General features: G+C 44.4%; 1 protein-coding gene across 1 annotated transcript in view; it reads left to right on the top strand.

Annotated features, from left to right (window-relative positions):
* The window catches only part of LOC119862993 (ankyrin repeat and fibronectin type-III domain-containing protein 1-like), a 617,559-nt gene that overhangs the window by 96,040 nt on the left and 500,021 nt on the right, over positions 1-21,498 (top strand). Inside the window, exon 3 of the mRNA XM_043493659.1 lies at positions 19,413-19,555. Within this exon, the coding sequence (XP_043349594.1) occupies positions 19,455-19,555 (101 nt within the window). The 5' untranslated portion in view covers positions 19,413-19,454. The remainder of the gene's footprint in view (positions 1-19,412; positions 19,556-21,498) is intronic.

Below are 21,498 nucleotides of genomic sequence, written 5' to 3' on the forward strand. Positions count from 1 at the left end.
GCAAGTCCCTTAAAGTATGTCTACACGATGATTAAAAATCCAGTGGCTCTGAGTCTCAGCTGGCTCAGGACTGCAGTGTTGCCATTTGTGCTTGGGCTGTAGCCCAGGCTTTGAGACCCTCCCTCCCCCTTGAGGGCTTTCAGAGCCCAGGCTCCAGCCTGAGCCTGAACATCTATGCAGCAATTTTTAGTCCCGTGAGCCAGAGTCAGCTGACCTGGGCCAGCCATGGCAGTGCCACAGGTCTTTTACTGCCATGTAGACGTACCCTCAATCTCTCTGTGCCTCAGTTCCCATCTGTACAATGGCGATAATAGTTCTGTCTTGCCTCGCAGGAGTGTGAGGATACATATATTAAAGATAGCACCGCAACAGGCCGGACAGGTATCTAAAAGACAGTCCAATCCATTAGCGTTCTTCTAGGCTGTGGATCAAAATAGTGAGGAAAGGAGAACCAGTTTGTTTGGTTTTAAATGTTCAGACTACTGCAAGGTCAGAAGCTCTTCCAAAGCTCTGGGATCTCTTGACAATCTCTTCAAAAATAAAGTAATAAAATACGCTTATCATTAACCACAAGATTAAAAAACATGGCAGTAACATTGATAGAGTAGTTTAAAATTAAACCCCTCCACAGAAACCTCCCCAGAGTCTCATGCACACTGCTACCCAGCCCTATCCATCTCTTGATGGACAAGAGAGAAAAGATGGGCCTCCCAGCCTGTCCTAAAAATGAACTATCTTGGACTGTAGTGGACTAAGATCAGAAGGCATGGGCCCCGAACTGAGTTGTCAAATGGTGAGAATCCAGCTATAAAGTCCTCACACGTGGTTATTAAGGAAACTAACCATCTTAAGGTGAGAGGCAAACTTCTGTTATGGATTAGAAACTGGCTAAGCAAAAACAAGCATATAAGGTAAAAGGTTAATTTTCATGTTGTATAGCGAGTCCTATGTTCCTGATGCCACACCATTTTTATAATTCTCATATGCAATGGCTGTGGGCTTTCTTTTGAAGAGGTGCTTTAGTGTTACTGGTTTACAATGCTAAATAACTCATTAATTTGCAAAAAGAAAAGAAGTACTTGTGGCACCTTAGAGACTAACAAATTTATTTGAGCATAAGCTTTTGTGAGCTACAGTTCACTTCATTGGATGAATTCAGTGGAAAATACAGTGGGGAGATTTATATACATAGAGAACATGAAACAATGGGTGTTACCGTACACACTGTAACGAGAGTGATCACTTAAGGTGAGCTATTACCAGCAGGAGAGCGGTAGGGGCGGACCTTTTGTGGTGATAATCAAGGTGGGCCATTTCCAGCAGTTGACAAGAACGTCCGAGGAACAGTGGGAGGTGGAGGGGGGGAATAAACATGGGGAAATCATTTTACTTTGTGTAATGACCCATCTACTCCCAGTCTCTATTCAAGCCTAAATTAATTGTATCCAGTTTGCAAATTAATTCCAATTCAGCAGTCTCTCGTTGGAGTCTGTTTTTGAAGTTTTTTTGTTGAAGAATTGCAACTTTTAGGTCTGTAATCGAGTGATCAGAGAGATTGAACAAAGCCCATTGCCAACTGTCTCCACATATCTATTCAGGGGACACCATCATAGGGCCTAACCACATCAGCCACACTATCAGAGGCTCGTTCACCTGCACATCTACCAATGTGATATATGCCATCATGTGCCAGCAATGCCCCTCTTCCATGTATGTTGGTCAAACTGGACAGTCTGTACGTAAAAGAATAAATGGACACAAATCAGACGTCAAGAATTATAACTTTCAAAAACCAGTTGGAGAACACTTCAACCTCTCTGGTCACTCGATCACAGACCTAAGAGTGGCTATACTTCAACAAAAAAGCTTCAAAACCAGACTCCAACGAGAGACTGCTGAATTGGAATTAATTTGCAAACTGGATACAATTAATTTAGGCTTGAATAGAGACTGGGAATAGATGGGTCATTACACAAAGTAAAACGATTTCCCCATGTTTATTCCCCCCCTCCACCTCCCACTGTTCCTCAGACGTTCTTGTCAACTGCTGGAAATGGCCCACCTTGATTATCACTACAAAAGGTTTCTCTCTCCCTCCCCACTCTCCTGCTGGTAATAGCTCACCTTAAGTGATCACTCTCCTTACAAAAAGAAAAGGAGTACTTGTGGCACCTTAGAGACTAACAAATTTATTAGAGCATAAGCTTTCGTGAGCTACAGCTCACTTCATCGGATGCATTTGGTGGAAAAAGCAGAGGAGAGATTTATATACACACACACACACACACAGAGAACATGAAACAATGGGTTTATCATACACACTGTAAGGAGAGTGATCACTTAAGATAAGCCATCACCAGCAGCAGGGGGGGGAAAGGAGGAAAACCTTTCATGGTGACAAGCAAGGTAGGCTAATTCCAGCAGTTAACAAGAATATCAGAGGAACAGTGGGGGGTGGGGTGGGAGGGAGAAATACCATGGGGAAATAGTTTTACTTTGTGTAATGACTCATCCATTCCCAGTCTCTATTCAAGCCTAAGTTAATTGTATCCAGTTTGCAAATTAATTCCAATTCAGCAGTCTCTTCTTGGAGTCTGTTTTTGAAGCTTTTTTGTTGAAGTATAGCCACTCTTAGGTCTGTGATCGAGTGACCAGAGAGATTGAAGTGTTCTCCAACTGGTTTTTGAATGTTATAATTCTTGACGTCTGATTTGTGTCCATTCATTCTTTTACGTAGAGACTGTCCAGTTTGGCCAATGTACATGGCAGAGGGGCATTGCTGGCACATGATGGCATATATCACATTGGTAGATGCGCAGGTGAACGAGCCTCTGATAGTGTGGCTGATGTGATTTATGTCACTAGGGAAGGGATTTAAGCTAAAGTGCCCAAAGCCATTCTCTTTATATTCTGGAATAAGAGTCCATACGAGGAGTTACATGATCTAACAACTTATGAAACTTTTCAGTAGACAAGGTCAAGGGGTGGTGCAGTGTGGGGGACTGTTTGCCATTCCATAGAAGAAGCCTTTAATCGATTAATGTCCTGATACCTGCATAGATCTTGGGGGATCTGCCTAGATACCATTTGCTTATGTTTGCAGCCTAGACATGTTGCGTCCTGCTTGTTCCTGGACAGGACTCTTCTGGCAGGAGCTGTACTTTCAGGGTCTCCCCTTCACCTGCCCTCAAACCATCCAAAACCAGAAGGGGTTTTATATCACCTGCTTCTTACTTCTGGAGGAACTTGGCTACACTGAAGCTTTGAACCAAGGACTGAAAGACCCATCCCAGCTGTGGATGTACTCCAGAGACTTGATTTGAACCTGCAGTTTATTCTATCACTGCTGCAAGCCTGAACCAAGAGCTTTGCCATTACTGATATAAAACCCCTTCTGGTTTTGGATGGTTTGAGGGCAGGTGAAGGGGAGACCCTGAAAGTACAGCTCCTGCCAGAAGAGTCCTGTCCAGGAACAAGCAGGACGCAACATGTCTAGGCTGCAAACATAAGCAAATGGTATCTAGGCAGATCCCCCAAGATCTATGCAGGTATCAGGACATTAATCGATTAAAGGCTTCTTCTATGGAATGGCAAACAGTCCCCCACACTGCACCACCCCTTGACCTTGTCTACTGAAAAGTTTTATAAGTTGTTAGATCATGTAACTCCTCGTATGGACTCTTATTCCAGAATATAAAGAGAATGGCTTTGAGCACTTTAGCTTAAATCCCTTCCCTAGTGACATAAATCACATCAGCCACACTATCAGAGGCTCGTTCACCTGCGCATCTACCAGTGTGATATATGCCATCATGTGCCAGCAATGCCCCTCTGCCATGTACATTGGCCAAACTGGACAGTCTCTACGTAAAAGAATGAATGGACACAAATCAGACGTCAAGAATTATAACATTCAAAAACCAGTTGGAGAACACTTCAATCTCTCTGGTCACTCGATCACAGACCTAAGAGTGGCTATACTTCAACAAAAAAGCTTCAAAAACAGACTCCAAGGAGAGACTGCTGAATTGGAATTAATTTGCAAACTGGATACAATTAACTTAGGCTTGAATAGAGACTGGGAATGGATGAGTCATTACACAAAGTAAAACTATTTCCCCATGGTATTTCTCCCTCCCACCCCACCCCCCACTGTTCCTCTGATATTCTTGTTAACTGCTGGAATTAGCCTACCTTGCTTGTCACCATGAAAGGTTTTCCTCCTTTCCCCCCCCTGCTGCTGGTGATGGCTTATCTTAAGTGATCACTCTCCTTACAGTGTGTATGATAAACCCATTGTTTCATGTTCTCTGTGTGTGTGTGTGTGTGTGTGTATATAAATCTCTCCTCTGCTTTTTCCACCAAATGCATCCGATGAAGTGAGCTGTAGCTCACGAAAGCTTATGCTCTAATAAATTTGTTAGTCTCTAAGGTGCCACAAGTACTCCTTTTCTTTTTGCGAATACAGACTAACACGGCTGCTACTCTGAAACCTGTCACTCTCCTTACAGTGTGTATGGTAACACCCATTGTTTCATGTTCTCTATGTATATAAATCTCCCCACTGTATTTTCCACTGAATGCATCCGATGAAGTGAGCTTTAGCTCACAAAAGCTTATGCTCAAATAAATTTGTTAGTCTCTAAGGTGCCACAAGTCCTCCTTTTCTTTTTGCGAATACAGACTAACACGGCTGCTACTCTGAAACTTGTCATTAACTTGTGAAATGTATTGTTTTAGGGTCTGATCTGGCTTTCTCTGGAGCCTAATTAGACTATAAGTGTTTTAGTGCAGGGATTATCTTTAGTGTGTGTATACCGGAGGCAGCTCAGTGAGTCTCTGATCTTTGGCCTTTTGGGGCTTTCACAAAACAAGTAATCAATAATGAGTTGGCTTGGTCCATAGTGGATGGAACTGATCCCTGGATTGGGAACTCCATGAGTATCAGATCACTGTCTGTCTCTAGCTGCCAGGCATATGCAATTCTCCTGATGTTCACTTTGGGAAGGCTGCTTCTGCTACCAGTCTTGGGTCACTTCTATTGCTCATGGACAAAAAGAAATTTTACGTAACTTGGTAGGTAGGAAGTTAATAGCTGAGGGGTTAATGGTGTTTTTATCAGCAGATTTGGCCATATGCATTTAGAGAGCTGTTTATTGCATAAGGCTGTGTTGATTTACCTTTTGCTAGTCCTGTTTATTGCACTTCATTACTCCCGGGGTGTAACTGGGCCTCAGGGAGAATGATTGCTGTGGCCTGCCCTCTTTCCCTTTTGTTTGTCTTCTTTTTTTAATGGAGCTGGGGCTCGTAAATCCATTATCTTTTAACATGTTAATCTCAACCTGAGGTGAGTTTCCTGAATCTATCCACCCCAAGCTGATGTTCAGTTTAACAAGCAGCCAGGCGTGACCCACAGTTTCTGAAGGAAGAGAGAAACAGATATTTATTCCTCTCTCCTTCTGTCTCTTCTTGTTCTCTGCATCCTTAGGACAGTGGGCTGGAGTAGTACCTGTCATGGTGCTGTCATTGTCAAGGGTGAATTTTTCAGGAGCTGGAGGCAAGGTTTAATGAGTAGTTCCTAAGTTTGTCTTCCTTGGAGAACTAACATTCTTAGTAATCAATTAGGCAAATGCACACTAGCTTTTTCCCTTTTGACTGATGATGCCGTATCCTAGGAGGGATAAATAAAGGATGGTTTTAAGGGTGGATCTTGAAGTTGATGTATGGGGCTTCAGGTCTATAATTCTTGGTGACACGCATCTGATGAAGTGAGCTGTAGCTCACGAAAGCTTATGCTCTAATAAATTTGTTAGTCTCTAAGGTGCCACAAGTACTCCTTTTCTTTTTGCGAATACAGACTAACACGGCTGCTACTCTGAAACCTAAAGAGAGCTGGGAAGCAATAGCTTTGCACCTTGTGCTGAGACTGTGCCCTGTAAAGTGGGGTTATGATCAAATAAGTGAGATGGTGAAATTGGCGTCTTGTCATCTCATTTATTGGTTGGTGTGTTAAATCCATGGATGATTCGCTCCCTGTGGAAGTCAAAACAAGATAATTGTGTCTGTCTCCTGGTGCTCTGCAGTCTCTTATCAGAACATGGTGGTGAAGCAAGAAATGGAGTGAAAAATTAGCAGAACAATAAAGATACTAGGATGGTGGTGGCTGCTGGGTCAAGGCAGCTGATGACTCTTCTACATGTGTTGATGAAGTGGGGCCAGCAGTGGTGCTCTCAATATCTCTAGCTCTGCAAACAGAGTGACATTTAAAGCAGACACTGATCTGGTCCTACCTGTGCTTTGCTCAGGTAGCAAGGAGGGTGTGGGTGGGTGGTGAGACACAGGTGGATTCCCTCTGCAGTCTCTGGTACTGCAAACCCTTCTTCTCCGCATAGATGCAAGCACATTGTTTGTGCCCCACCTGCAGATGGTTCTGTTGGTTTGGCAAAGAGACTGTGATGGGGCGGCTGCCCCTCACTGGCAGAAAAGGGGTGAACAGAGCCTTGGGAAGGCCGCACAAACACTTGCTTCATGCACACCCCAGCGGTGTTTGTGGACAAAGAGTTTCTTGATGCTTTTTTTATCCTGTTTGCCTATGGGCAAGAGAACTACTTGCTGACATCCTGGAGTCTTGCGTGTAGACCAGCTGTCTGCATAGGCAGAGCACAGTTGTCACTAATTGCTTTTGTTACCCAAATATTTGCTGTCTAATTTTTCTCTTTAGATTCTTGAGTTAGGGAACTAATTGTTGTCCTCAGCTGAATATTAATAATTGTGAATGTAAGTTGCAATAGAAACACTCAGCGCTCTGGATGGGTGCTTATCATTGGAGATGAATGTTCTTTTGGTTAAGGCAGTAGAATAAGATTGGGGGACCTGGGTTCAATCATTGGTTCTGCCATAGATTTTGTTGGCCAGACTTGGGCAAGTCTTCCCTATGTTTAAAATGGGTATGATGATAGTTTGTCTCCCACCCTTTGTTCATCCATTTAGAGGATAGCTCTTCAGGGCAGGGTCTTCTGATGTGTATGTCCAATGCTTAGCACACGGGTCCCAGGAGTCAATTATGGCCTGTAGGCTCCATTGCAGCCATTATTAATAATCACCATACATAAAAAAAATACAAATTTTTCTTTCTTCTCCATCACCTGCCACAGAGGGTCCAGGAAAATAATTAAAAATAAAAATTGTCCCATAGTGAAAGACTAGCTATTTTATTTTGAACGTACAACCAAATGGGGAGCTGACCTGTTAAGGTTGCATGCGTGTGTTTTCCAGGAGGAAGCTTCCATGTCTCTTCGCTTTCCTTCCATCACGCTCCTTGTTCCAGCAAGCGCTGCTGAGAATGGAGCACACGCTGAAGTTTGAATGAACTCTGAAGTACATGTGTGTTCCTGTTGGGATGCATTACATATAGAGGGAGCAACTGAAAATGGATGATTTCCAACTTGTTTAAATAGGCATTGTCAGTGATTTTCCCCTGTTGTACTTTCTGATGTTGATGTTAATTCCATGTACCCATTGCCCAGCTCTGTTGTCTGTGTGCCGAGGAGTCAGGGTAAGCTGTAAACCCCTTCTTGTAGATGCGGAGGGCACATCACCATGGCTGACAACTAGAAGTGGCATAAACTGAACTGCCTCCTGTGTAGGAGGAGGGAACACCCCTTCCCATGAGCTGTTAATTTAATTCCTCCCTGCTCTGCTTCTCTTAGTCCTGCAGAGATGCTGATGACTGGGGAGTTTGGGGAGCTTTTGCTTCACTTATTCCTGAACTTCACATTGAGGCTCTGAATGACTCCTCCTGTGAGACCAGAATTCCCTCCCTTCTCTTTGCATTTCGACATACAAGGCTGGGCCCTGACCTGAAATCCGTTCCAGACATGTCCTAGCTCTGGGTTTCCTCCTGGCTCTGTATTGTAGGCTAACTATGCTTACTCCTAACTCTTTGAGCAGAGGGTTGGACTAGATGACCTCCTGAAGTCCCTTCCAACCCTGATATTCTTTGATTCTTCTCCCCATGCCACTACCCTCCCCGCAGTGTCTCTTTCTTCTCTTCCGCGGCTCATTCTAGGCAGGGTGAGCTGCGGCTTGTGCTGTTCTGCAGAGGACATCACTACATCTGCTCTGTAGGCGGGCCTGCAGGTGAGTGGATCAGGAACAGCTCCTGCTGCAGTATGCATGTGCACTGGCAACCTGGTGGAATGCAAAGTGTGTTCTCTGTCTCAACGTTCCTCTTTCCTTTTCTCTGGGAGTGAAATTAGGATATCTTGCTTTTTAGTGTCATGACAGGGATTGATGGGGAGGGAAGGGACATCTACTGAGTTCTGTCAATCTTATTAAAATATTTTGCATGGATTGTGTGCTGTCAGTCTCTAGTAGACCAAGATCTGGCTGAGGATATCAGTGCTGCCGCTACTGATAGCTAATAGAGATTCTCTCTCCCAGCCAAAAGAAAAGGGGTGCTTGTGGCACCTTAGAGACTAACAAATTAATTTGAGCATAAGCTTTCGTGAGCTACAGCTCACTTCATCGGATGCATTCAGTGGAAATACTGTATTTTCCACTGAATGCATCCGATGAAGTGAGCTGTAGCTCACGAAATCTTATGCTCAAATAAATTTGTTAGTCTCTAAGGTGCCACAAGTACTCCTTTTCTTTTTGCGAATACAGACTAACATGGCTGCTACTCTGAAATCTCTCCCAGCCATTAACTACCAGTTCACTTCTAACGGGATGCATTCTCTACAGCGGTTCTCCAACTTTAAAGTGTATGTCACAGTTACAGAGCTAGCTGCCCCCTCTCTGACCTCTGAGTGCATCCCCTCAGGTCTCAGGCCTTTCACCTTCATCTGTCTTGGGGCAGGTACCTGTGCTTCTCCCACTCATGGACAGGGCCCTGGGTTACAGCCCTCTGTGAATTGCCCTGCGTATTACCCCTCTGTGTCTAACATGGCTCGGGTATGTGCGGTTTCTTCCCTTTGCCAGCTTGTGACCAGCGGTAAATACAGTGATTCAAAGCAAGCTTCTCAAACCAAAGAGGTGTGCAACTTTAATGGTAGGAACAAAGGACAACGTAAGCGAAATGGGTTTGTAAATCAAAAGTTCTATACCCATGTCTCATTTTTACCTAAGCCCACCTCCCCCCACCTTGTATAGGTAGTCTAGGAAGGTCTGGCTTCTTAAGACCTCAAGCAGGTGTCTCTTTCTGTTTGTGTGTCAGTCTGTTCCCTGCCAACAGCTCCCAAACAACTATCTCCTCTCTGGATAGGGGAGACTTTAAACTATTCATTAACCTTTTGATCTGTTGGTTCCCAGCACAGATCAAACAAGCTGTGTAACTTGGCTGGAGCCAAGGAGGTAGGTGGGATCTTCCCAGTTAATAGCTCAGGCATTGCTTCTCAATCCCCCCTGAGGTATCTTGTCTGGACCCATTGTCTTTTCTTCTTCTCTGTTTTTCTAATGGCCTGCTATTAAACTAAACTAGTGTGTGCATGTAATAAGCATCCTAATTACCAGGTCACATACAGTGTTCATAAACTGTAACAGAGCAGCTCCATAACCTTTGTAGTGTGGATCACATCATCTTGAAATACATTCTCATGGATGTCTCCCCATCCACTCCCCATTGTCTAGCATCACCCCTTTTCCAACTGTGAGCACATGGCCCCACCTCCTCTCCCATTCGTCATTGCCTGACTCCACTTGCTCTGCACTTTGTCATTGTCCCTCCTATATGCAACCGTATAGCATCCCCGTGGCAACTACATCAGTGGCTTACATGGATAAATGATAGTAGGGAAAATTTCAATGTCTAGCTGTGGAGGAGAATCAGCACCATGTAGTCAGCCAACTCTCTATGGACCACATGTGACCCTCTGCTCTACACAGATTACCATTAATGGCAGTTCAGATCTGTCTGTCTCAAATCTTGGATGGAAAGTTCTGCCCCTTGCCAATTTCTGCTAGATGTTCTGAGACAGGACCACTGCAATAGTTTGTGCTACTCCTTTTATGTTGCCTTATTTGTAAGTTTTCAGTTGAATGCTGTAGCAGCGAATGAATATCTTTCATCACCTCCTCCTGTGATAGTGTTGATTGCGTGGCAAACACTGTAGATAAGTCTATAAAATGATTTTGGGAATTAATGCAGAACTACATAAAAATTCTCACCTGGGACTCAGATTATCCATCTTTGGTCTCTGGCCAAAGGAGAATATGTCTTTCTTTGAAGACAATTCCTGCAGCCATTTATGAGCTGTTTGTCCTGATACACACTTTCCCTACTTTTTTTTTTTAAAGGCCATATGTTTTCACACAGAGAACTCAAAATGGCTAGTTTAAGCTTGACTCTTGCACACACCTAATTTTCATTGACCAAATTTAAAAGAAATTGGATAAAAATTAACAAAGTTATGAGTGATTCAAAGTGGTGACCAGGCCATATCCAGGGGAAAATATCCCCTAACTTGAGAATTTGTATAACTGACCCTGCCTGGGCTATCGGTGGGGTTTGAACTTCTGGCCATTAGTGCTAAAAGCATCAGCTTTGACAGTAATTGTTAGCTCACAGCTGTACTAGACTCTAATCTCTTCATGTTAAGCAGCCACTTGGAGGAGATGAAGACACAGGCTCCCCATTACAATTTCACTTCTTCAAGGATGCATTGTCCTGGTGCACACATTTTCAAGAGTGTATGGACTTCTGAATGCATGGAAAAACCCCTGACTTGTAGTGCTAACCCAGATCTATGGGCATTCTGACAAGGAGCTGAGCAGGAACCAATGGACAGAATCAGACAGGATTGTCCCTTTAGCATGGGACTGTATGAGCACTTCAACACAGATTGTTGCTTTAGACTGAACTATTGTGACATTTGTTGTGGTTTTCAGGGAAGAGGTTAGGGTGAATTTGAATTCTGGCTCTTGTCCCATCAGGGTTTATTGTCCGATTGAACCGCTTGGTGAAGTGACAGTCTATAAAGGCAGATAAAATTATCTCCTTCCAAGACCTGTTGGTGCACTAATGACATGTTGCATCTCAACGTTCATTGAGGGAAATTTCCCTCTTGCTTTCTGTTGGTGAGCAACAGATAACATGGGATTTTTGATTCACAAGGTGAATCCTCAAATCTACAAGATCCATGTGTCTGAGATGTGAGGTAGGGGAGGTGAGTGGCACAAAATTGTTCTATCTGTCTTGACTCCAGCACGAGTGGAAATGATAGCTCCGAGTGCTGCATCTGGAATATTTCACAACAGACCTGCATCTGGTGTTTCTCTGGAGGTGCTGAAATGCGTTACTGGTATTAGTGGTGAAGAAGCATCTGCCCAGTTTATCGCTTAAATGCTATGTGTAGAAATCAAGGTGTAGCTCCTTCTCTTCCTCTGAGCAAGAAGTCAGTTTGATTGTCCCAGTGATTGAGGAAGGCTTACAGAGTAAAATATGTGTTGGGTTTGGATTTGTTGTTGTTGGTTTTTTTTGTTGTTGTCTGATTGGGAAAGGAACTCAGGTGACAGAGCTGGGAACTGACAGGCTCTCCCAAAACTGGTATAATAGTTCTCACTACATCTGTGCACAGATACCATAACGATGGGCACAAAGAACTGTGTGGTGATGATTGGTATTATGAGGTTGAACTCAATGTTTATAAAGTGGTTTGAGTCCCTCTGATGGAGGGTGCTAGAAAAGTGCAAAGCAATACTTTTGGTTTGTTTATACCCACATCTATATCTCTATATAACTTCTGCCTTCCAATCAGGATTGGCAGCCAGGCCAGTTCCCTGGAACTGTGCTCGCCTGGCTAATTAGATGAGTGGATGACAGGCAGGATTTAAAAGCTAGAGGAGAGGCTGAGAGAGGAGGTGGTAGCCTCCACACTCAGAGTCACAGAGTTGAAGGCCTGGAGGGGTCACCGGCCCTCCAGTCTGACCATCTGCATATCATAGGCTACCAGCATTACGCAGCACCCACACACTGAACCCAACAACCAAAATTAGGACAAATCTCCACAGTCCACAGGAGACTTGACTATTATGTATCACAGGCAGAGAATAGGAGGACCGACATGCACCAGTATTTGAGGCCCCCACAATAGCAGCAAAATTATTAAGCCAGATAAACCCAGTTAATCCTGGCAAGTGACCTGCACCCACATGCTGAAGAGGAAGACAGAAACCCTCGAAGGTCACTGCTAATCCTGAGCATGTGAGCAAGAACCAGTCAGCCAAGCACGTGAGAGGGAGAATACTCAGTGTTCCCTCAGAGCCTACCCACCCCTCGTAATGCCCCATCTGCAGATGTGGCCATCCCTGATGCTTCAGAGGAAGGAGAGCAAACACTACTGTGATCAGTGTTTTCGCCAGGAATTGAAATTTGGGGGGGGTGTTCAAATTTACGGGGGTGGGGTGCATTCAGGGCTGATGATGGGTGAGACTGAGGGTGAAGATGGGCTGTATGGCATCATAGTAAAAACTGAAAAATGTTTCATAACCATTTTATTAGATTTAACTCATATTTTAAAATCATCACACAACTTAAAGTTGGCTACTCAAGCCTTCTATGAAGCACTACATCTACATTCTTCTTGGTTTCTTGTTATAATTTTGCACAACTCTGTTAATGAACTTCTTGAATGCAATGCATTCATCTTTGGTGGCTTCTCCTGTGTCTGGTACTTCCATTCCTTCAGTTGATATGCTCATTAGTTCATTCACATGATCAAGCAGAAGGCGACTTCTTTCAGAACACAAAATTATATTCAATGATGAAAAAGAACATTCAGCTGTAGCTTTTGTGTCTGGGAGTAGCAAGAGATGAATTCCTACTTCTTTCATCCTAGGAAACATAGCATAAAGATCAGGTCGAGCCACTAGTGATGATAAAAAAGAAGTTGAAGTCAAATCTTCATTCATTTGTCATATGATATTCCACTCTGTGTTCAAATTCTCTATTCTGTCCTGAGCACATGGCAGCCCCATTGCTGGTAGTGCCTCATTCCACTCAACTGTCAGTGTTTTATAGGACAGGGATCTGTAAAAGCTACCTAGAGGTTGAGTAGAATCTAGAAGTCGCTGTTGTAGATTTTTAAGAATCAAGTCTGTGTACTTTTTCAGTAGTCTTAACAAACACTTCTTGTCCTCTTCACTTAAGGATTCAATATAAATGCCTTCATTAGTCAATTTCTGGACTGAAGTCTTTGCTTCTTCCAGTACTTTTTCAATGGATATCTCTCTGATTGATCCAAATGTAGCTTCTATTGCTGGACAAAGATCTACAACTGTTGTAGCAGTTGCCTGGATGGCATTGTTTAATGACCAAAGTGGTTTCAACAGTAGATTTACAAGAGAGAGAATGGCAATAGTCTTCTCTGAATGTAGTAGCAAAAGTAATCTACCAGCCTCACTACTTAGATCCATCCCATCTTGGTAGATACTTTCCAAATTCAGTAATAATGGGTGGAGTAATTTTAAGACAACAGCCAGGGATCGTTCATGAGAAAGCCAGAGGGTTTTCCCAGGCTGGACTAATTTGAACTTCAGTCCCAGTGTATCTTCTATATTTTCCAAGATATTCAGTCTTTTTGGACTCTTGCTGAAAAAAAGAGTATAATGAAGACATTAAATCTGTAGCTTTTTAAATGTCTTTTGAAGAGTCTACAGCTCATACTAGCGCTAGTTGGAGTAGATGGCCTCTGCAGTATGTATAGGAGAGATTAGGATTACACTTTTCTCTGAGCAAAGCTTGTACTCCACCATGTCTTCCAGAGAAGTTTGCAGCTCCATCAAATGCACAAGCAGCCATCTGTTTGGGGTCCAGTTGAAAAGCATTTAACTCTTCTAAGATGTGGATTGTCACAGATGCAGCCGATGTGTCTTCTGTAACTTGAACATCTAGAAATGCATCTACTGGCCTACCACTGACATCAAGATAATGTACACGGTGACTTAATACCTGATGCCCATTTGCATCAGAGCATTCATCAGCCATGTAGGCAAATTTTTTGAATGTGGCGAGAGAAGTCTTCACTTTTTCAACTGTTGAGTCTTTCACTGTTGCACCATATGCGCCTAGCCAGTCAGTTGAGTTTCTTGCAGAAAGGTAGTGAGCATTTGCTGGTCTTGTTTGGAACCAGTATTCAACTTCAGGATGAACAAGTGACAATGCCCTTAACACTGGCCTCCAGTTTGTAGTGTGTGGTATCTCTTGTTTAATAGAAAGTATGATGCCACAGCCATGTTTGTTCACATGAACTGTGTTGTTTCTCCAGCATTCTTAACAGCCTCATTCACTCACTGGTGGTGTCCTTGGTCAGTGGAGACTCAGAGTTCAGAGGTGCTTTCACATGAGTTCACCTCTCAGGTCGGGGGCAAGAAGGCACCTTGCTCATTCCTCCAGCTGCTCACTGTTCACTCTGACCACTGTTGTTCATTGTGCCACCATTCACTCCATTGCTCTGTTACCAATGGCCCTGTGCCATCACCTTCTGCTGCCACCTGCCATTGTGACCTCTGCGAGTTGGTCTCTTGAGGTTCCACCCAGCTCTGTGATTTCAGCTAAGCTCTCAGTGGGGGAACCTCACTGCTAGTGCAGACTGGGGCGTGTCTTCCACAGAAACACTGTCCCACAGCAGGTCTAAGCACTTACACCTGATTATCAGTGATTTCAGCTGTGGTGGTCACTTAACAAAACAAAAGACTATCTATGGAGCCTAATCAGCTCTGTCTTTAAACAGAGGAGAGGGGCAGGTCAAATAGTACTTGTGACTCAGGCAGACCATCAAGCAAAACACTTGTCCCCACCCTCTCTCTTGATACCCTCAATCAGCAGAAAGAAAAGGAGTACCCGTGGCACCTTAGAGACTAACAAATTTATTAGAGCATAAGCTTTCGTGAGCTACAGCTCACTTCATTGGATGCATTTGGTGGAAAAAGCCTTTCCGATGAAGTGAGCTGTAGCTCACGAAAGCTTATGCTCTAATAAATTTGTTAGTCTCTAAGGTGCCACGGGTACTCCTTTTCTTTTTGCGAATACAGACTAAAACGGCTGCTACTCTGAAATCAATCAGCAGAGGCTAAGTACAGTTCTACTGTGTTTTACTCATACAATAAGAATAACAACATTTCACACACACTGCTCCCCGCATTCAAGTGATTTGTAACCCAGCTCCAGCCAAAATCTATCACTTGGGCAACACAGCTCTGCGTGCTGGATACCTAGGTAGTTTAGGTGTGAATGTAAATACAATCTGGTCCTGAAGCCTTTCCCTCCCAGCCCCCAGTTCATCACTAGCTGTCAGGGAGAGCTCATTTAGACTTTGCTTACAAATCAAAATTTGAAATGATTAGGTTGGCCAACATCACCGAAATGAATGCACTGATTTGGTCATAAAAACAAAAGCTATATAAGAAAGCTAGTCTTTGTTCATACTTTTCAAATCTATTATACTTTTTCAGATACACGTATTTTATCGTACTCTTTATATGCTTTTAAAGTGTGTATTAATGTTTCAATTTCAATTGAAATTTCCAAACAGTCACTAAATTGGCAACACTGCATGTGACTAGTTCACAAAACTGGGGGAGGAGGTTTGGGGAAATTCAGGGCGGGTGTAGGGAAATCCCTGGTTGTGATGTACGTCACTATGGGCAGGTTATGGGCAGGGGGCTGTGGGAGTGAGACTGAGAAGTTAGATTAGGGAGCAGGGTTTTGGGGACAATAGGAGGGGAGTACAATTTTGCCCCAGAGAGGCATTCCTCAACCCCAGCCCCTTATCTGAAACTTGCTATTTTGACAAATATCACTGGAGCTCCTCAAAGCTTGTCAGCTACACACTCCTGATCAAGGAGTTGGGAGAAATTGCCTCAGAGTGTCATCACAAAGTGGAGAAGCTTAGACAAGCTGTTAATGTTAATAAGCAGCCCCAGGCTGATGTAATTGTCTCCTTAAATACCTGCTGTGGGTAATCTGTAGGGCACTTAAACAGCCTTGGAGAAGGGGACTTTTTTCTCTTGAGAACAAGCTAACAGGAAGCTGAATATGTTGCTTACAGGTGACCTGGTGAAGGGTGGGGGAAGTTCAGGAATTTTTTGTTTCTGTATAATATTGGTGGAGAAAAGCCCTTTTAAAAATAAACTTATCTTCAACCCTGGACACATCAGGCCTGATTTTTCTGAGTTTTTTTGCTGGAGGACTAGGGAGATTGTGACCTCATGACCTCAGAACAGACTAAAACAAGAGCTATTGAGAGGAAGGGATTTTTAGTCAGACCAACTGAAACTCTTTGGATCAAATTACAAACCCCTTACTCACATTGATGAGCAGTTATTCACCTTAGTAGTCCATTGACTTCAATGGGACTGCTTGTGTGGGGACCCACTTTCCAGAGTGAGTGAAGTTATCTCAATCTGTCTGTTCTTTTCTTGGTCTCTTTTCTTTATAAACTCTTTAACTCTAATCCTGGAGAAACAGGTGGGGAGAAAAGCTTTCTTTGTGAAAGATCCACCAGCTCTGGTCTTCATGTGCAGGCTCAGAATACTCCCGCTTCACTTTTCTGGACCTCCAGCAAAACTAGGCAAGAGAGAGCTTGTAATTCCAGACATATTAAAGCGGAGGTGGGCAAACTACAGCCTGTGGGCCACATCTGGCCCGCGGGACCCTCTTGCCTGGCCCCTGAGCTCCTGCCCTGGGAGGCTAGCCCCTGGCCCACCCCCCTGCTGTCCCCCCTCCCCTGCAGCCTCAGCTTGCTCCACTGCCGGTGCAATGCTCTGGGCGGCGCAGCTGCAGAGCCCGGCCTGAGCCGATGCTCTGTGCTGCGTGGTGGCAGCAGCGCGGCTGTAGTGCTGTCAGCCACCGGTGCTCCAGGCAGCGCGGTAAGGGGGCAGGGAGCGGGGGGGTTGGATAGAGGGCAGGGGAGTTCAGGGTGATGGTCAGAGGGCGGGGGTGTGGATAGGGGTCGGGGCAAGAACAGGGGGTTGAATGGGGGCAGGGGTCCCAGGGGGCAGTCAGGGGACAGGGAGAAGGGGTGGTTGGAGAGGGCAGGGGTCCCGGTGGGGTGGGCAGTCAGGAATGAGACGAGGGGTTGGATGGGGCGGCAGGGGGCAGTTGGGGCGGGGGTCCGGAGGCAGTCAGAGGACAGGGAGCAGGGGTTTGTGGATGGGGCAGGGGTCCTGGGGTGGGCCATCAGGGAACGGGGGGGGTGGGTGGGGCAGGAGTCCTGGGGGGGGGGCGGGATAGGAGGTGGGGGCTGGGCCACGACCCCCTCCTCTAACTGGCCCTCCATACAATTTCCGAAACCCGATGCGGCCCTCAGGCCAAAAAGTTTGCCCGTCCCTGTTTTAACTCTTTCCAGCCTTCTGGGTATTAATAATATGTAGTTGAAAAAGCCCCAAATGGGCATACATCCAATTTTTCTTCCTTTGCAGGTCACTTTTATGGTAAATTATAAAGCATAAACAGCTATTCTGCACAATTCAGTTTCTTCCACTTGATTTATCCAAGCAGTTATTGCCTGGGTAGTGTTCTGAAAAATTTGTCCAGCGCTTAAGGATGGTCCTATTAGCTGTATGATGATTAATATTTCCCTGGCACTTTTCTCCCTGTTAGATATATTGACTTGAGTCTGAAATATTTGGCCAGGTCTGTGACCTCTAAATCACTAGTGGAAAGAAAGGGGTTGCTGTTACTGCAGTTAGCAGGTGGAGACCTAAAGACAGCTCTGTCTTCTGCAGTTTTCCAGAGGAAACTATTTGGCTGAATCTTTGTGAAGAATGAAAAGGAGTACTTGTGGCACCTTAGAGACTAACAAATTTATTAGAGCATAAGCTTTCGTGAGCTACAGCTCACTTCATCGGATGCATCAGATGAAGTGAGCTGTAGCTCACGAAAGCTTATGCTCTAATAAATTTGTTAGTCTCTAAGGTGCCACAAGTACTCCTTCTCTTTTTGCGAATACAGACTATCACGGCTGCTACTCTGAAATTTGTGAAGAATGTATTTCAAGCAACAGAAAAGGTACTCTGACTCAAACCCATAGTTAGAGTGGGAAAGAAGATAATGGAGTGTTTGCAAGAAATGTATTTCTCTTTCATCCTGTGCATTCACAAAAGTGCTACAGAGAAGTCCTGGCTAAAATAAAGTAAGAATAGATTCTGGCATAGAAAGCATGGCTGACTGAGCAATCCAGACAACTTTTGGTGGCACTTGTGCCAAGCCCTAATGGGGCAAATGTGTCATTTGTATTGTAGGTCACCGACTCTGTTGTGGTTCTTCAAGGAATGTACATATTGGCCTTGGTCAGATGCTGGAGTTTACAGAACAGTCCCACACTGGAATTAGAGAGTTCCTTCCCAGCTGTCCTTCAATAGTCTATATTCTACTAATGCTAAAAGACATACAACCTCCTCTTAGAGAGCTACAATTTGGTAAGAGACAACAGAAACAGGCAGTAGAATGACATTGTGCATGCTTTGATGTGGAAGCAGACAGCTGAAGATAAAGCACTTGGAGAAGAAAGCCGTGAAGATGAAGAGAACAGTATTGTGATATGGCAGAAAAAGCAATTCCATGAAACTGCCTTGATCTTGTGGTAATGATGGATGCCTGTAGTTACAGCTATTATCTCATATGGAGCAAAGGCTTTGTCTATGCTAGCCTTTTTGTCCTAGAACTCCCTGATTCACCACTGGTGTGACTCCAGCAGGGATAGCAGTGGTTGGAGCAGTACTATAGAAATGATAGCCACTGGAATTTTTAACCAACGTATCACCTAATATCTAATCTTTCAAAGCCTAGTAATGACAAAGTGTATGTACTGTGGGTGCAGTGTGTCAAGTCATGTAGATCTATTACAGTCAGTTTAAAGAACAAATGAGGTCCACAAGAGGCAGGACAGAAAGGAATCTGAATGTACATGTAGATGTCTTTCCAATCCTATTGTCCTACACACAGTTAATTTACTGTAATTCATTAATTTATAAGGGTGATTGACACTCATCTATAAATGTCTTGTATCCAGTGCTATCTCTGCATATTCTCCACAGGCACCAAGCAAACACCTAGCTTGAAGGATTGTATATATCTTATTAGTAGCATACCCATGTATGCAAACTTGAAGCTGCTGAGCATCAGAGCATGGGCTGCTCCTTGCTTTACGTGGAAATAGAGAAGGGAGCATTTATTGTGGGGTGGTAGGTTTGGATAAATATTCCCAATATTCTTGGTCCTGTTTCTTCCTGTTTTGTTGCATGCGTTCTGCCCTTTCAGGCCCCCAGTAGGCAAGGTTTGAGTGTTACATTGGCATTTCAAGAAGAGACATGTAAGGGTGTATCAGCTGGAGGTTCTTGGCCACATGCTGAAGACCTGCACATGCTGATTTTTTCTTGCTAATGAGGGCCGTTTCCTTCTCTTTCCTTTGCAGTGGTGAAGTGTGTCTAGCAATGGTGAAGCTTGGATCTGCGTCATGGCCCATGATATTTCTGTCTGCAAGAACCTGGTTCCAATTTCTGTGGAGTCTGTGAATCCAGACCCTGAGGAGAGGGGAAGTATGGACCTTGTGGAAAGGTGAGTTAGGGCCATTTATTCCTTAAGTATTCTCTCTCTTCCCCCCCGCTGACACACGGGGAGCTCTCGGCCAGATTGCTGAGAGCAATAGCAAGTTGTTAAGCAGCTTCCCTCGGATATGATATAAATCAGGTCGTTCCTTTCAGGTGAGTGTTACATGGGGGAGAAAACAGAAGCAGGGCTTTATCCTACAGAGGCTTGTCCTAGTGCTTCATGCCAAAGGAGAACACATGGGAGTATTGGATCTCTGTGTGCTTCTGGGAGTACGTCTCTGAACATAGATTTTGCTTTCTGTTGGAAGATACAATGGTTGTGGTGAGTGGGTTTCCAGGCACATCCATTCAGACTCAGACAGATGGAATTGTGAAATCCTTGTTGATCTTAAGCACAAAAAAAGAAGCTTACAAGAAGTGGAAAATTGGACAAATGACCAGGGAGGAGTATAAAAATATTGCTCATGCATGCAGGAGTGAAATCAGGAAGGCCAAATCATCCTTGGAGTTGCAGCTAGCAAAGGATGTTAAGAGTAACAAGAAGGGTTTCTTCAGGTATGTTAGCAACAAGAAGAAGGTCAAGGAAAGTGTGGGCCTCTTACTGAATGAGGGAGGCAACCTAGTGACAGAGGTTGTGGAAAAAGCTAATGGACTCAATGCTTTTTTTGCCTCTGTCTTCACGAACAAGGTCAGCTCCCAGACTACTGTACTGGGAAGCACAGTATGGGGAGGAGGTGACCAGCCCTCTATGGAGAAAGAAGTGGTTCAGGACTATTTTGAAAAGCTGGATGAACACAAGGCCATGGGGCCGGATGTGCTGCATCCGAGTGTGCTAAAGGAGTTGGCTGATGTGATTGCAGAGCCATTGGCCATTCTTTTTGAAAACTCATGGTGATCGGGGGAGGTCCCAGATGACTGGAAAAAGGTTAATGTAGTGCCCATCTTTAAAAAAGGGAAGAAGGAGGATCTGGGGAACTACAGGTCAGTCAGTTTCACCTCAGTCCCTGGAAAAATCATGGAGAAGGTCCTCAAGGAATCAATTGTGAAGCACTTAGAGGAGAGGAAAATGATCAGGAACAGTCAGCATGGATTCACCAAGGGCAAGTCATGCCTGACTAATCTAATTGCCTTCTATGACGAGTTAACTGGCTCTGTGGATGAGAGGAAAGCAGTGGATGTGTTATTCCTGGACTTTAGCAAAGCTTTTGATACAGTCTCCCACAGTATTCTTGCCAGCAAGTTAAAGAAGTATGGGCTGGCTGACTGGACTATAAGGTGGATAGAAAGCTGGCTAGATCATCAGGCTCAATGGAGCCCAATGGCTCCATGTCTAGTTGGAAGCTGGTATCAAGCGGCATGCCCCAAGGGTTAGTCCTTGGGCCGGTTTAGTTCAATATCTTCATTAATGATCTGAGGATGGCGAGCAAGTTTGCAGATGACACTAAACTAGGAGGAGTGGTAGATACACTGGAAGATAGGGATAGGGTACAGTGGGACCTACACAAATTAGAGGATTGAGCCAAAGGAAATCTGATGAGGTTCAACAAGGACAAGTGCAGAGTCCTGCACTTAGGACGGAAGAATCCCATGCACTGCTACAAACTAGGGACCAAGTGGCTAGGCAGCAGTTCTGCAGAAAAACACCTAGGGGTTACAGTGGATGAGAAGCTGGATATGAGTCAACAGTGTGTCCTTGTTGCCAAGAAGGTTAACGGCATTTTGGGCTGTATAAGTAGGAGCATTGCCAGTAGATCGAGGGACGTGATCATTCCCCTCTATTGGGCATTGGTGAGGCCTCATCTGGAGTACTGTGTCTAGTTTTGGGCCCCACACTACAAGAAGGATGTGGAAAAATTGGAAAGAGTCCAGCGGAGGGCAACAAAAATGATTAGGAGGCTGGAACACATGATTTATGAGGAGAGGCTGACGGAACTGGGATTATTTAGTCTG

Source organism: Dermochelys coriacea, chromosome 10 (genome assembly GCF_009764565.3).
Source record: "Dermochelys coriacea isolate rDerCor1 chromosome 10, rDerCor1.pri.v4, whole genome shotgun sequence".
Taxonomy (NCBI): Eukaryota; Metazoa; Chordata; order Testudines; family Dermochelyidae; genus Dermochelys; species Dermochelys coriacea.